The sequence below is a fragment of the Gopherus flavomarginatus genome, chromosome 4 (genome assembly GCF_025201925.1).
Source record: "Gopherus flavomarginatus isolate rGopFla2 chromosome 4, rGopFla2.mat.asm, whole genome shotgun sequence".
In the NCBI taxonomy this organism is placed as follows: Eukaryota; Metazoa; Chordata; order Testudines; family Testudinidae; genus Gopherus; species Gopherus flavomarginatus.
In genome coordinates this window covers 117,923,394-117,937,727 of record NC_066620.1, presented here as the reverse complement: position 1 = coordinate 117,937,727, position 14,334 = coordinate 117,923,394, and the positions used below count along the sequence as shown (strand labels likewise).

At 40.5% G+C, this 14,334-nt stretch overlaps 1 protein-coding gene across 5 annotated transcripts in view; it reads left to right on the top strand.

Annotated features, from left to right (window-relative positions):
- Positions 1-14,334, top strand: part of LAMA2 (laminin subunit alpha 2) — a 515,739-nt gene that overhangs the window by 327,655 nt on the left and 173,750 nt on the right. For all 5 annotated transcript variants that reach the window (XM_050949373.1, XM_050949372.1, XM_050949374.1 and 2 more), the window contains exons 17-18: positions 2,390-2,517; positions 7,420-7,506. In XM_050949373.1, the coding sequence (XP_050805330.1) occupies positions 2,390-2,517; positions 7,420-7,506 (215 nt within the window). The remainder of the gene's footprint in view (positions 1-2,389; positions 2,518-7,419; positions 7,507-14,334) is intronic.

Sequence of the window (14,334 nt, the reverse complement as noted above, 5' to 3'; positions counted from 1 at the left end):
CAGTAAGAAAAATGTTAACCAATATTGCTCCCAAAACTGATCCCTGAGGAATTCCACTTATAACCTTTCTCCATCCTGACAGTTCATCTTTCAGTATGACCCACTGTAGTCTCCTCTTTAACCAGTTCCTTATCCACCTTTCAATTCTCATCTTAATCCCCATCTTCTCAATTTAACTAATTTCCCATGTGAAACTGTATCAAGTTCCTTACTGAAACCCAGGAAGATTTGCATGCATCCAATGAAGTGGGTGTTCACCCATGAAAGCTCATGATCCTATATGTCTGTTAGTCTATAAGGTGCCACAGGACTCTTTGCTGCTTTTATAGATCTACTGCATTTCCTTTGTCTTAAATGTGCCTATAGGAAAAAGTGATATGATCATTGCAAAAATCTCAGAATGGGGAGAATTGAAATGGCCTACCCCAACATTTTGGATATGCTGATGACTTGGCTATCATAGGAGAGACAGAGGATATGGTTCAAAGGATGACAGGAGATTTGAAGGAAGCAGCAAGAAAAACGGGTCTAAAGATTGATGAAGAAAGAAGCAAATATATGGTTATGAGCTGATGAGAGAAAAAGGGACATGTTTATGTAGCAGTCTATAATCATAGGTATAATCCAGTTAGACAGTTTAAATTACCAATAACAGTATGGTGAGTGAGGAGATTAAGGTATGGTTTCAGAGCAGGAATGCCTGTTACCTTTCTGAGCAAAAAAAATTCAGCTCCAAACTACTACTGAGAGAGACCAAGCTTCAGATATACAAGATCTTGTTTTATGTGGATGTGAAACCTTAACACTGACTAAGAAGGAAGAATGATAGCTAAATACCTTGAAAAATAAAGTGTTGAGATGAACTTTTGGGCCAATAAAGGAGAATGATGTATGGAGGAGAAGTTCTAATAAGGAACTGTCAAAGGCCTATGGAGAACCAGGTATAGTAAATACCAGCAACTGCAGGGCGCAGGTCACCTAGTTAGAATGACAGAAGACAGACCAGCTAATTGTCTCATAGACTCATAGACTCTAGGACTGGAAGGGACCTCGAGAGGTCATCGAGTCCAGTCCCCTGCCCTCATGGCAGGACCAAATACTATCTAGACCATCCCTAATAGACATTTATCTAACCTACTCTTAAATATCTCCAGAGATGGAGATTCCACAACTTCCCTAGGCAATCTATTCCAGTGTTTAACTACCCTGACAGTTGGGAACTTTTTCCTAATGTCCAACCTAAATCTCCCTTGCTGCAGTTTAAGCCCATTGCTTCTTGTTCTATCATTGGAGGCTAAGGTGAACAAGTTTTCTCCCTCCTCCTGATGACACCCTTTTAGATATCTGAAAACTGCTATCATGTCCCCTCTCAGTCTTCTCTTTACCAAACTAAACAAACCCAATTCCTTCAGCCTTCCTTCATAGGTCATGTTCTCAAGACCTTTAATCATTCTTGTTGCTCTTCTCTGGACCCTCTCCAATTTCTCCTGCCAGGACATCCTTGTGGTGTCCAAGGTCATGGTCGATCAAGGAGAAGATGGAGGGACAATAAATATTAAGCAAAATCTAAGATCTCTCAATGTGAATTACTCTCAATGGGAAAAGTTATGCCCTTGGCAGAAAAAGGTAGGGACAAATTGTGAGTGCAGCCCAGGACCTCCATGATCTATAGAGCCAGGGATTGAATAAGTCACTCACTAACAAAGGAGCATGCATGGTTGGTTGAGATTCCATGTTTTGGGGGTCAAACATATAAACCCAGTTTCTGCCTTCTAATTAGAAGTAAGACTTGAAGGGAATTTCAAATCTTACTTCTACCTGCAAATCATAACACCGATCCTGTTATATAGTATAAGTAATAAATTACCAGGGATCAGCTTCTGATCCAAAATAGAATGGATTGCCAACCACAGACCTTGTAAAATGAGTGACTGTACTTAGATATGCAACTGATACAGTTATTTGTAAATGACTGGCTGATATATTGTGTGCTGTATATGTGAGATCAGCATCTGAACCCTTTAATTTTTCATCAAGAGTATAAAGTATAAGAGTAAGGCTACAATAATAAACCTTTTCACATTGCTAAGTGAATCAGGCCCTCTTTAAAATATGCCAGTTCTAAACAAAAAACAAGGAGATATAAATACTCTTTTCATTTTGCTAAGAAAATCTCTCCAGAAAGAACATGAACATAAATGTGTCTTTGAACCACTGATTGTAAGAGTTAGTTCCCCGCTAAACAGCAAAGCAGTAGAATGTGTACTGTAGGAAACAACCCTGCACTAATGGGAGAATGGATTAGATGACTTTACAAGGTCTTTTCCATTGCTAGATTCTTTGATTTTGAGATTGAATTGACATTCTCTACTTTCCATCTGCTATTTAGGACTGCAAGTACAATACAGGTGGCCCATACTGTGATAGATGTCTTCCTGGTTTCTATGGCGATCCTACTAAAGGGACAAATGAAGACTGCCAGTTGTGTGCCTGCCCATTAACTATACCTTCTAACAAGTAAGATGCACATTTACTGTATAACAATCATTTTTTCATACATTTAATAAATTGTGTTATTGTTGTGTTGAGTGCTCTTGCTCTTTTGGATGAGGATCTCCAAATGCCCCTTATTTAAAGTAAAAACAACTATAATATTGTACAATAATGATCTAAACCATGTAATCTTATAGTACTGCTACTGACTCATTTGGGCCAACTAATGCTGTAGAATATTGTCTCACAGGAGTTTTATGAACAATAATAAATATCATATGACCTCAGGTAAGTATTAGTCCCACTTTAAAGATGGGAAACGGTGCCATAGAACAGCTGAGTAGCTTTAGTTATTATGCTAGTTAAGGCTGGGGCCAGAAGTAAAATCTAAAATTCTTAATTCCCTGTCCTCTGTTCTCACCACTAATCAGAATTCTTTTTTATTAAAGTCCCTCTTCTCACTCTGCCCTCCCCTACACCTACACGATAGCTATCCATTTAAATAGAAAACTGAAATTACATATTTTGTATGTGTTTTTCTTAGGAGTTGAAGTTGTTTTTTAAACTTTCTGTATACTAGTTGGATAACCAATCTGGTTGAGATTCCTTCTGCCTTTTTCTTTTAAATTGGAATTCAAATAGCTTGTGGTAGCTGCTTATTCATTCACAATCAGATGTACAGAACAGAATTTTCTTAGTTGAATTCAGCCTTGTAACTTGCAAGTTAAGATAATCTAACTCATTTATAAATATTTCTTAGAATACTTACTATGAACTTGTATTGTTAAATGTTGAAAAATATTGGTGAGATTGTTAAATCACAGTTAGCAGCAAAGAACTCTATTGTTTTGGTAACTACAAATATTTCTCTGTGATGCTTAAGTACAGGCAATTCAGTAGACTGTGTGCTTTGAAGGACAGTTCACTGGGTTTAGCCAGTGCAATGTCCTGACAGTTCAAAATACCAAAATTCTATTGATACCGTGTAGTCCAGGAAAAGTTCTCCTCGCACACCCTCATATTGGATCTTCTGACTCTTCTATTCTGCTTATCTCACATATGAAGCCATATTTTAAAATAAATATGTGGGTTCAAATTAACTTCTTTAGCATATTCCAACCACAAGCTGATTTTGGCCCTCTTGCAGCAAAGTGTCATTGTTAGTGCCACCAGCATTTTAGGAGCCCAATGTTGAAGATTTTAAGTCAATCTCCAATCTGCTTTAATATTTAGGAGACAAAGATGATGATCATTTCATAAGAACTTTAGGGCTAAATGATTTCTCTATGGGGCAGAGCTCTGCAGGGAACAGGGAGGGAGGGCATCACCTGAACGGCAATCTGCCTGCATAGGTGGCCCAGTTTTTGTTCTATTTACATCCATCTAACTCTGACTTCAATGACTTTGTTCCACATTCACATCTCATTTTAAATCAGACCAAAAGTGTGTGGGGATCCTGGAGAAAAGTGGTGTACAACTTTCCCTCTCAACAGCACTGTCCTAGTGGTGGTGCTGCTCTTCAGTGTACATGTTTCTACACCTACCTGGCCCAATATGATCCCCCTGGAACCACTAGTACTGGCATGTCACCTGGTACTCCCCAGCAGAGCCAGTAGATTGCCTTCGTCTAGCATGGGTGTACTGCAGTGGAAGGGCTTCTTGCACCCTCATCCCGTCTAGCACACACATTTGTGCAGAGCACCTTTTGCTTTTCCTTGGTATTGAACCCTCAAATTGCCCTATGGGCCTCAGTTTCCCATAACTACACAGTTTTGAGCACTCCACAGGCTGATTCTAATAAAGAGATGTCTATATTGCAATCACTGGGTGTAACTGCAGCTTGAGTAGACATACCTGAGCTAGCTTTAATCTAGTTAGCTTGGTTCCCAGAGCAGTGAAGCCAGGACAGCATGCTTTTCAGCGTGGGCTATTCAGCCCTGCCATGGAACCCTGAGTAGTTCCTCACATGGCTAGCTCTCCCTAACGGGCATGCTGCCACAGCTTCACTGCTCCTGTATGTTGGCTCAAACTGCAGTCACACCCCATGATTGCATTATAGACATACCTGGCTTCATTCATGTTACTTGTACTTGGCTCCATGCTCATGCTCACATATGATAAGATTGCAGTAGCAGCTGCTGCATAAACAGCATGTGGAGCTCCTCACTATGAGAGTGGAAGTAGAAGACTGAAGTAAAGCTCCCTACTGTAGCAATATATCCTGGAGTACAGTCCTGCCCTCAGTTAACCAGGGGAGTGCTATAAAAACAATACCAGAATTTTATATTGTGCAAGTGTAGTGGCCTAAATCAAATCTTGTGGTGGGGTTAGTTTTCACTGGCAAAATGTCTGCAACAAAATGCCTATATCAGATATTTTACTCGCTGGCAATATGCTTTTCTTACAACTGGATGATGAAAGCGCTTCTTTCTATACAGAGATCTTTTCCTTAAAGATATGGGCCCAAACCAGCATGCCATTTGATCACTCCTAAGCTGTGGTGGAGGAAGGAAGTGTTTGGAATCCAAATCTGGAATCAAATTTTGCAAATGGATAGAGCCAAAACTATAGATACAAACATTCCTAAACTTTTTTGTTTTGGTGCAAGTCTGAGCTCTAATTTTACTGTTCAGGGCCAGCTGTAAATGTGTTTCATGATATTAAAACAAAATAAAATAGTAAGAATGTCTATTGCACTAGGGCATATTACGAGATTTGTTTAAAATATTCATTTTTCATCATTACTGCTTTTATGTCAATATAACTTGGCTTTATTTGGTGACATTTTTTTTGGTATTCATAATCTGGCTCCTGTAAACCATTCAGAGAGTAACAGCAAAATTCCTTCAAAGGTGGCTCAGAAGAAAGATCAAAACATTTCCAGCAACTTTCTGCCTTTCTTCACTAACACATAATTTTCCCCAATTATTTATGTACCTAAAATTTGCTCAAAATCTCAAGGTTCATGGATATTGATCCACCAAATCTGCTTGAGCACACTCCTGTATTCAGTGTTGTTGTAACTGTGTCTGTCTTGGGATATTATAGAGACAAAGTGGGTGAGGTGGATCAATTTCTGTTGGTGAGAGAGACAAGTTTTCGAGCTTACACAGAGCTCTTCAACACTTTGACTATGTTTCCCAGACCTGAAGAAGAGCTCTGTGTAGTTTGAAAGCTTGTCTCTCTCACCACAGCAGTTGGGCCAATAAAAGATATTACGTTACTCACATTGTCTCTCTGAGCATACAGTTAATACACAGTTTCTGTTTTTAAAATATAATTTAATCCATTTTTTTTGCGTTACATGATTTAGTTTTCAAGAACCTAGGAAGTGGCCAGAGTATGTATTATGTACATACAAAAGTCTAAAGAGTATTCAACTCATCAAATTACTTGATTAATTGGACATCCCTACCTCTCACAATAAATCTGAGTAAAATGTGTCTGGTACAACTCAACAACGTCTATGCAAGGATTTTCTGAGCAGGTCTTCAGACTTAGCTTACTTTTTTAAGTCACAAAAAGAAAACTTGAAAAAAACAGATCTGAGTGATATTCTTCTGATAATTAAAAGTGTGGAAATATGTTTATACTACTAATTTTATTATTACTTCTATATTACTATATAGTAATATATTGTAATAAAATAGCTGCTAAACTATATAATGTGAGCCAGTTTCACATGACTGTAAAGGTGCATTACATAGGCAATAAAAGGCATCACAACTCTGAAATGCCAATTTCTATAGGAATGAATTAATTATTATGCAGTTCTTTTGGCTTCTCACAGATTTCTAGATCACTTTCAGAGTTTGATACATGGCTCATAATGGTGTAAACAATACCTACCCCCAGGGAAAAAAGAGGAAATTACAAATCCTTGTTCACATTTACTAACCCTACTGCACTCATTCTTTTCATGGAGCTTTGTCCTAAGGCTGCTGGACCACTGGTGTGTCCTGCGGCAGCCAGAGTGGTTATAAATAGAATTAAATTAATCTATAATTGAAACAGAAGAAAGAATAATTGAGGGCAGATTGCTTTAAAGTGGTAAAGCGATGGATCTCCTGTTGTTCTAAAACTGTTTATATCTTTCTGTGTGCCAGCAGATTACCTCATTACAGTGTGTCAATCATGTAACTGGGAGGAAAAACACAGAAAACAAAATGCTACAGGGCAGATGAATACAGCCAGGGTAAAACACCATCAAAGAAGGGTTGTAAGCATGCAAATAACTGCATTGCCAAGATCTGACTATTACCTCTGTTATATAAAACCACTGCTAAAAATGTACATGAAGTAAAACTTAGTAGTCTGCAGACCATTCTGAAATAGCAGTGTGACTGGATGGCTTGTTGATACTGCTATTGCCACTAGGTTTGCTCAGATAAAGCTCTGGCGGAATTTTTATCCTGAACTGTGTTGGAAGTTTTACCAAATATTTTCCTTTAGCTGCCCCCCCCCACTCCCTTTTTCTTTTTGTGCATTGGGTTTCTTTTACGCTCCACGTAATCTATGTTAATGGAGCTTTCCAAACAATTGTCCTTCAGTACCAGAGACATTTAGCTGGAGAGCGTAGTCCGAGGTTTCATATATGCCAGGCCCTCAGGGGCTCAGACAAGCAGCTGTACATTCCTGCTTTTTAATGGTGTACTGACTCAGTGAAAGGCTAACGTCCCATAATAACATGACATTGGAATGGTGCCATCAGTTGTGCTATATCCAGTGTCGGTAGAAATAGCAGTGTCACTCCAACTTCTATTGGCTGGAGCCAATCCTAAACTCCATGTGCTAGAACAGAAGGACTTTCCCTGTGCTCTGTTTTCAAAGTAATGCTTTCTGAAGAGGGAAGGGAACTAAAACGCTAATGATTTTGTTTTTATGTTTCCTCCTTATCCCCGTTCTTGCCCAACATCAACAACGTAGCTTTAGCCCAACATGTCATTTAGACCGAAGTCATGGATTAATATGCGATGAATGCCCTCCTGGCTATGCAGGACCACGCTGTGAGAGGTAAGCAAGTGCCATACAGCTCTCTTTTTACCGGTTCTCCCTTAAAGTCTAAAGCAAGAGTGCTTTTCACACAGGATTATCATACCTGTTTGTTCTCCCTGTGCCCCCCAAACTTGCAATGAACTCTCCAAGGAGGTACCTGTTCATACTTCTCTATCACAGAGTATACGTATTCATGTAGTTTATTTATTCTCTATACTAGTCTTCTTATGTTGCTTTATATATCAGCTGCAAAAAAAGGGATCATTTATGATTTTAGGGTTAAACACTGAGCTACAACTTCAAAAAAGCATTTGTCAGAAAGCAATCAGAGTTTTTAATATTATCTTTCTGTCTATTTTGTGCCTCTTTCGAGTTTTCATAATTATGTGTGTCTCTTTAAAATGTAAGTCAAATGCTTAGAGCATGATGAATCAATTATTTAGTGCATTGCTGTTGCTTCTTTTTAAAAAGTCAGGGTACAGCCAAAATGCAACTTTTCTAACAGGATTTATTTGTTGTGTTAATTATTTTAAACCAATATTTAAATCTTTGTTGCTTCTAGATCTCTAGTGCAGTACCTTACTTAGCAAGTGGAGCTTTTAAATAGTGACAGAAAAATATCTGTTACAAATATTCAGCAATGCCTAATAAATAATTTAGAGACTTTTCTGTTGCTTGAGAATATTACATTTTTAAGCTATATAGAAAAAGACAAAAAGAGAAGTTTTATGTATAAGAACAGAGAATGGCCATAAGTGGTCAGACCCATGGTCCATCTAGCGCAGTGTCCTATCTTCCGACAGTAGCCACTGTCAGGTACTTCTGACAGAATGAACAAAACAAGGCAATTTATCAGGTGGTCCATCCTCTGTCATCCAGTCCCAGCTTCTGGCAGTCTGGTGTATTTTGTGTATACTTGGTCTTAGTCTAATTTCCCTCCATGAGCTGCTGGTATTGAGAGAACCTAAGGCAAGTGTTGGCAACCTTTTAGAAGTGGTGTGCCGAGTCTTCATTTATTCACTGTAATTTAAGGTTTCGTGTGCCAGTAATACATTTTAACATTTTTAGAAGGTCTTTTTCTATAAGTCTATAACATATAACTAAACTATTGTTGAATGTAAAGTAAATAAGGTTTTAAAAATGTTTAAGAAGCATATTTTAAAATTAAATTAAAATGCAGAGCCCTCCCTGTCCCCGCCCGGAACCAGTGGCCAGGACCCAGGCACTGTGAGTGCCACTGAAAATCAGTTCGCGTGCCACCCATAGGTTGCCTACTCCTGGCCTAAAGTTTGGTGAAGGCCTTCTTCCATCCCCCCCATCTCTTTTCTGGATTGTACTGAAAGAGCCAAATTTAAATGGCTGTGGAAGTTACCATTGTGTAAATTGAGATGTTGGGGTAAAAGCATTTGACTCACTAATGCTAATGCTAATCAGGGAGGTGCATACCACAGGGAACAATTGCCCATGAGGAGATTATCATGTATATGGGAAGGAAGGCAATGTTTACACTGTCACCTCTTTTAGGGGCTTCACCATAGAGGACAGCTTTTAAGTTAGGCAGTGCTAAATCAGCATATCCCCAGGCACCCTGGCCACAGCCCCTTGCTGTCCATATCAACCTGTTCTGCAGGGCACTTTCTGGATCCTGGATCCTCCATGATGCCCCCTTGACCTTTCTTTTGGTGGACTTTCTGCCAGTTGGGACTCACTGCTAGTTTCGTCCAGCATCTTCCAGCACAGACCCTAAAGTGAATGAAGACCACTGAGTGTAAACTGATGTATGTTACAGGATGAGAAGTGGGAGAATGGGGTTGTAGCAAGAAAAATGACAAACAAGAGGTTAAAAGAAGGCAAGGGGCCTCCTTTACACCCTTTTTCACCTTCCTGTATATTTATCCTTGTATAGCCTTGCCTGTCCAACTTACAATCATGGTGACTTCCCCTGAAATCCCCTACAGTGCAGTATTTTCCCTGCACCACAGGGAGAGAGACAGAGAGAGAGAGAGAGAGATTCTGCAGGCTGTCACCTGTTCCCACCCATCCTCACTGTGGCTGCTCCTGCTGAGTGCTATTTTTGCCTGTCTTTTCCTGTCCGCCTTGGACAGCATCCTCCTCCTTTCAGCTGGGGGCTACAAAGTTAACGACTGCAGGAGGTAATCACATCAGGAGCACTTTGGTAGCAGTTTGTCAATGCAAAGTCATTGATAGTTTCCATCGGCAACAAGTGCTATTTCAGAGTGGAGCATAATCCGTATTTTAGTGCCCAGGATGGAATCTGAAAAAGTGGTGTTTTTTTTTTCGAATGCAGCAAGTTGTGTAGAACAGCTCACGTCCATTGATTATATTAAACATTTAGAAGGCAGAAGAAAACATGTTGTATTTGCTATTAAAAGTGTATGTGTAATTGCCCAAAGATTGTACATGAAATTCTTTTTTATTTTAGCAACTGCAAGCTGACAACAGATCCGAGTCATATGAAACTATTAATTTAAGAGTCTCAAATGATCATGAAGTAGCTTATATACAGTTCTCTCTCAAAACAACAGCCTCATACCTTTTCATTCCTACAGCTGCCCACAAACCTGCTTTTGCCTGTTGTAGGGGGATCTGGTCAGCACTCCTTTATTTAGGATCCATAATACTCTCCATGATAAAGGATTCCCGGGACTTTTTCATTGTGAAACATCAACCCCTTCATTGTTTACAGCAGGTCTTATACTCAGCTGAGAAAAGCTCCTCCCCCTGCCCCCTCCCAGCTTCTCAAGTGCCTTTTATTTGTCCTATGAAATTGGATTCAGATTTAGCAGAATAGCAAAGTATAAGAAATGACTGTCAGTTCTCACTGTCAGTTCTGGGCTTGTCGGGAAAATTTTGGTAGCCTGTCAAAATCACTGAACACTGAAAAGTCTGGCCTGTGTCACTACCAAAACAGTGGCAGCAGAAGGAACTGCTCTGAGAATGCTTGGGAGCTGCCAGACGAGCTGTGGGTGGGGAATGTGGGGGAGACAGCAAGGCTAAATTCCCCTAATAATCCTTCTTCCCCAGACTTCCATTTTCTCCTTCCTCAAGGGTGTGGTATAGGGCTGGAGCTCTCCCAACTCTCAAAGGGGCGAGAGAAAGCCAAGCCAAGATGTCCCATAACCCATCTCAACCCAATACATGGCCAAAGTCACAATTCACCTACTCCATTCTGGGGGCATGACATAGAGCAGGAGCTCCCCTGACTTTTGGGGGAGGGAGGCAAAAGAAAGCCAAGTCTATCTTCCCCATAACTCTCTGCACCCAGCCCGTAGTTTCAGCCATCCATCCTCCCCTCTGGGAGCATCACATGGGGAAGGAGCCTCCTATCTCACAAATCGGGGAAGAGAAAGAAGGACTGGGTTCCCCCAGACCACCTCCTGGACCAAGCACATAGTGCCAGCAGCCTGTTCCTTCTCTGTGATAACAGCTTTTTCTTGCTGCCAGCTAACAAAGGCTCAAGCAGTAGCAATCTCTGCAACAATGCTGACTGGTCAGGGATCAAACCCTGATGATGATGTTTGATGGGGGGGATTACCATAGCGATACAAAATAGAATGTATTTTTTACCTTTGTTCTTTTAAAAATACAAAAACAAAAAACAAAAAAAACCACATCTATGTTAAAAGAATGTTGTTTAGGTTGCAAAGCCAGGCACTCAAAAGTTAGGATTTAGCCATTCTGTGCATATTCATTATGATGGTTAATCACATGATCACATGCTATTTTTCCCATGGCACCATTGCTTTATTGAGTAAATAGGTTGAAAGCACAAGGGAACCAAATTAAGGTTGCACAGGCAACCATGAATCTAGTATTTTCCTAACTTTAGCTTTGCAACCTAAACAATTTTTAACAGTTTATAGGGGTTCTTGGATCAAAGTAATTTTTCTATTGGTCGGAAATTAGTTAATAATTGCTACTTAGGTCAAGCTTAACCATATAGTTGGAAGAGGCAATAACCAAGCAACTGGAGTAGTAAAAGATTTAGCATGAGTTTGATTCTGCATGTTTCTCTAGTGTTGAGTAGTACCGAAATCCATGAGCAGGCCTCTTTATATGAGAAGCAAAATCTGGTGTTCTGTGGCTCCTTGTGTGAGCGCAACCTGCAGGTGGTGAGAGCAGGAGTTATATATTTTCTAGATTGCCTAGGGCTGCAGCTACCACTGGCTATATGTGCCAGATAGATACAGAGGATGCCAGTGACTTTGTGGTTGTGTTGGCATCCTTTCGTCTGGGAGAGACGGTGGGAATTGCAGCCTATGATGTAGATAGTTTGCAATGTCTTGTGACTGAATAAGCCATTTTGAAATTTGCATGATCTTTGGCAGTTATTGCAAATGTATGTATCTTAGTTGAGAGCTACTTGCTTCCCATGGGCTCTTTTCTCCTCAGGCTGTAGGAGCCAGCTCCTGTCATGGACTTTGATACCCTGATGGAGATGACGGCACCACTTGTTACGATCACTGTCAGAGTTCCTTCCCTACTCTGAACTCTGGGGTACAGATGTGGGAACCCACATGAAAACCCCCCTAAGCTTATTTTTACCAGCTTAGGTTAAAACTTCCCCAAGGCACAAATTCCTTGCCTTAGTATTGCTGCCACCACCAAGTGATTTAACCAAACATTCAAGGAGGGCCACTTGGAGCCCTACCTTTCCCAAATATCCCCTCAAGCTCCTACATCCCCTTTTCTGGGGAGACTTGAGAATATTCTCACCAATTGGTACAGGTGAACACAGACCCAAACCCTTGGAACTTAAGAATAATGAAAAATCAATTGGGTTCTTAAAAGAAGAATTTTAATTAAAGAAAAAGTAAAAGAATCACCTCTGTAAAATCAGGATGTTAAGTACTTTACAGAATAACAAAAGACTCAAAAACACAGAGGATTTCCCCTCTAGGCAAAACTTTAAAGTCACAAAAACAGGGATAAACCTTCCTCTTAGCACAGGGAAATTCACAAGCTAAAACAAAAGGTAATCTAACACATTTCTTTTAGGCTATTACTTACTACTTCTACAAAACTAGATATTTAGTTCAGATATAGCAAAGGATATGTATTTTCCCCTGCCCTGTTTCCTGGCTGGCTCCAAGAGACACAGACAAAAAACCTTCCCCCACAAATTTGAAAGTATCTTCTCCCCTTATTGGTCCTTTTGGTCAGGTGCCCCCAAGTTATCTGAACTTCTTAACCCTTTACAGGTAAAAGTGGAATTAACCCTTTACAGGGTAAAGAGGGATTTTATGCTACCCTTAGCTGTATGTTGATGACAATCACATGCCAAGATTTCCCATTGATCAGGATCAGTTCCAAATTCCTTCATATCTCTCTTGCATGTGTCTTTATAGCGAAGCTTGGGACATCCTGTTCTTCTTGTTCCCTCTGATAGCTCCCTGTAACATGTCCTTGGGTATGCATCCATCTTCCAACCTACTCAGATGGCTCAGCCAACGCAATCGTCTTTGCTTGAGCAGGGCTGTCACAGTTGGTAAATTTGCCCCTTGAAAACCTCTGCACTGGTGACATTATCTTGCCATTTGGTGTTGAGTATGCGGTGTAAACAGCGTAGGTGGAAACTGTTCAACCTTTTCTCCTGATGAGCATAAGTTGTCCAAATTTCCTCACCATACATGAGAGTGCTGAGGACGCAAGCTTGGTACACTAGCATTTTGGTCTTGATGTCAGTCACAGGATACATATTAAGTGGAGAGTGCAGAAAAGTGAGTGGAATGGAAAGAAGAAAAATGCTGAAAGAGTATTACAACAATTCTTTCTCTCACTGTATCCATAAAGCTCTTAGTCATTAATCAGCATTTTATAAGATTTTTTTCCCCTTAATGCAGGAAGTTTACTTTCCATGTCACACAAAGTTTTTCTCTTCATTTACATGAGCCTTCCCAAAGGCACATAGCACACTGAATCAGAGGAGAATAGCTGAAGTGGAGATGTTTTAAAGAAAGCACATACAGGTTTAGTGAAAGTGGATTATTTTAATGGTCACCTGTAACTGTTGGGGAGGGGGAAAACACCTTAGTTCTGTGCAGAAGATACCCTAGTTCAGGAGTTCTCAACCTTTTTCTTTCTGAGCTCCCCCCCCTCCATATACTATAAAAAACTCCATGGCCCACCTGTGCCACAACGACTGGTTTTCTGCTTATAAAAGCCAGGACCGGCATTAAGGGGTAGCAAGCAGAGCAATTGCTTGCTGCCCCATGCCACAGGGCCCCTGTGAAGCTAAGTTGTTTAGGCTTTGGCTTCAGCGCCAGGTGGCAGGGCTCAGGGCCCCAGGCTTCAGCCCCTTGTGGTGGGGCTTCGGCTTTCTGCCCTGGGCCCCAGCAAGTCTAACACTGGCTACGGTTGGAGGTCCCACTGAAATCTGCTCACGGCCCCCCAGGGGCCCCCGGATTCCTGGTTGGTAACCACTGCCCTAGGCTTCCCCCTACTTTCAAAATGTATTCATGGTTCAAGATAATATATGCATGTATTACCCTGACTGGCCACATGCAGCCCCTGGGCCGCAGGTTGCCCACCACTGACCTATACAGATAGTCCCTTCTGGACTGTTCGTGTGAGTAAGGCTTACATAATATAGACTGTAATAGTTTTCAATTTGAGATATGATGAGAATAGGAAAAATTATATTTAAATTGTATAGCATCCTGCTACAGAGAGATATTTGATCAGATCCAGATAGAATTTGCTCTCCAGTCTCAATCATCCAGCACTTTATGAGCTCTGTTAGTATTGACACTAATAACCATTTCATAAGACAGTATTACAATAGAAGTGTTAGGATCCCTCTAGAAACCTTGGTGGGATGTGCTG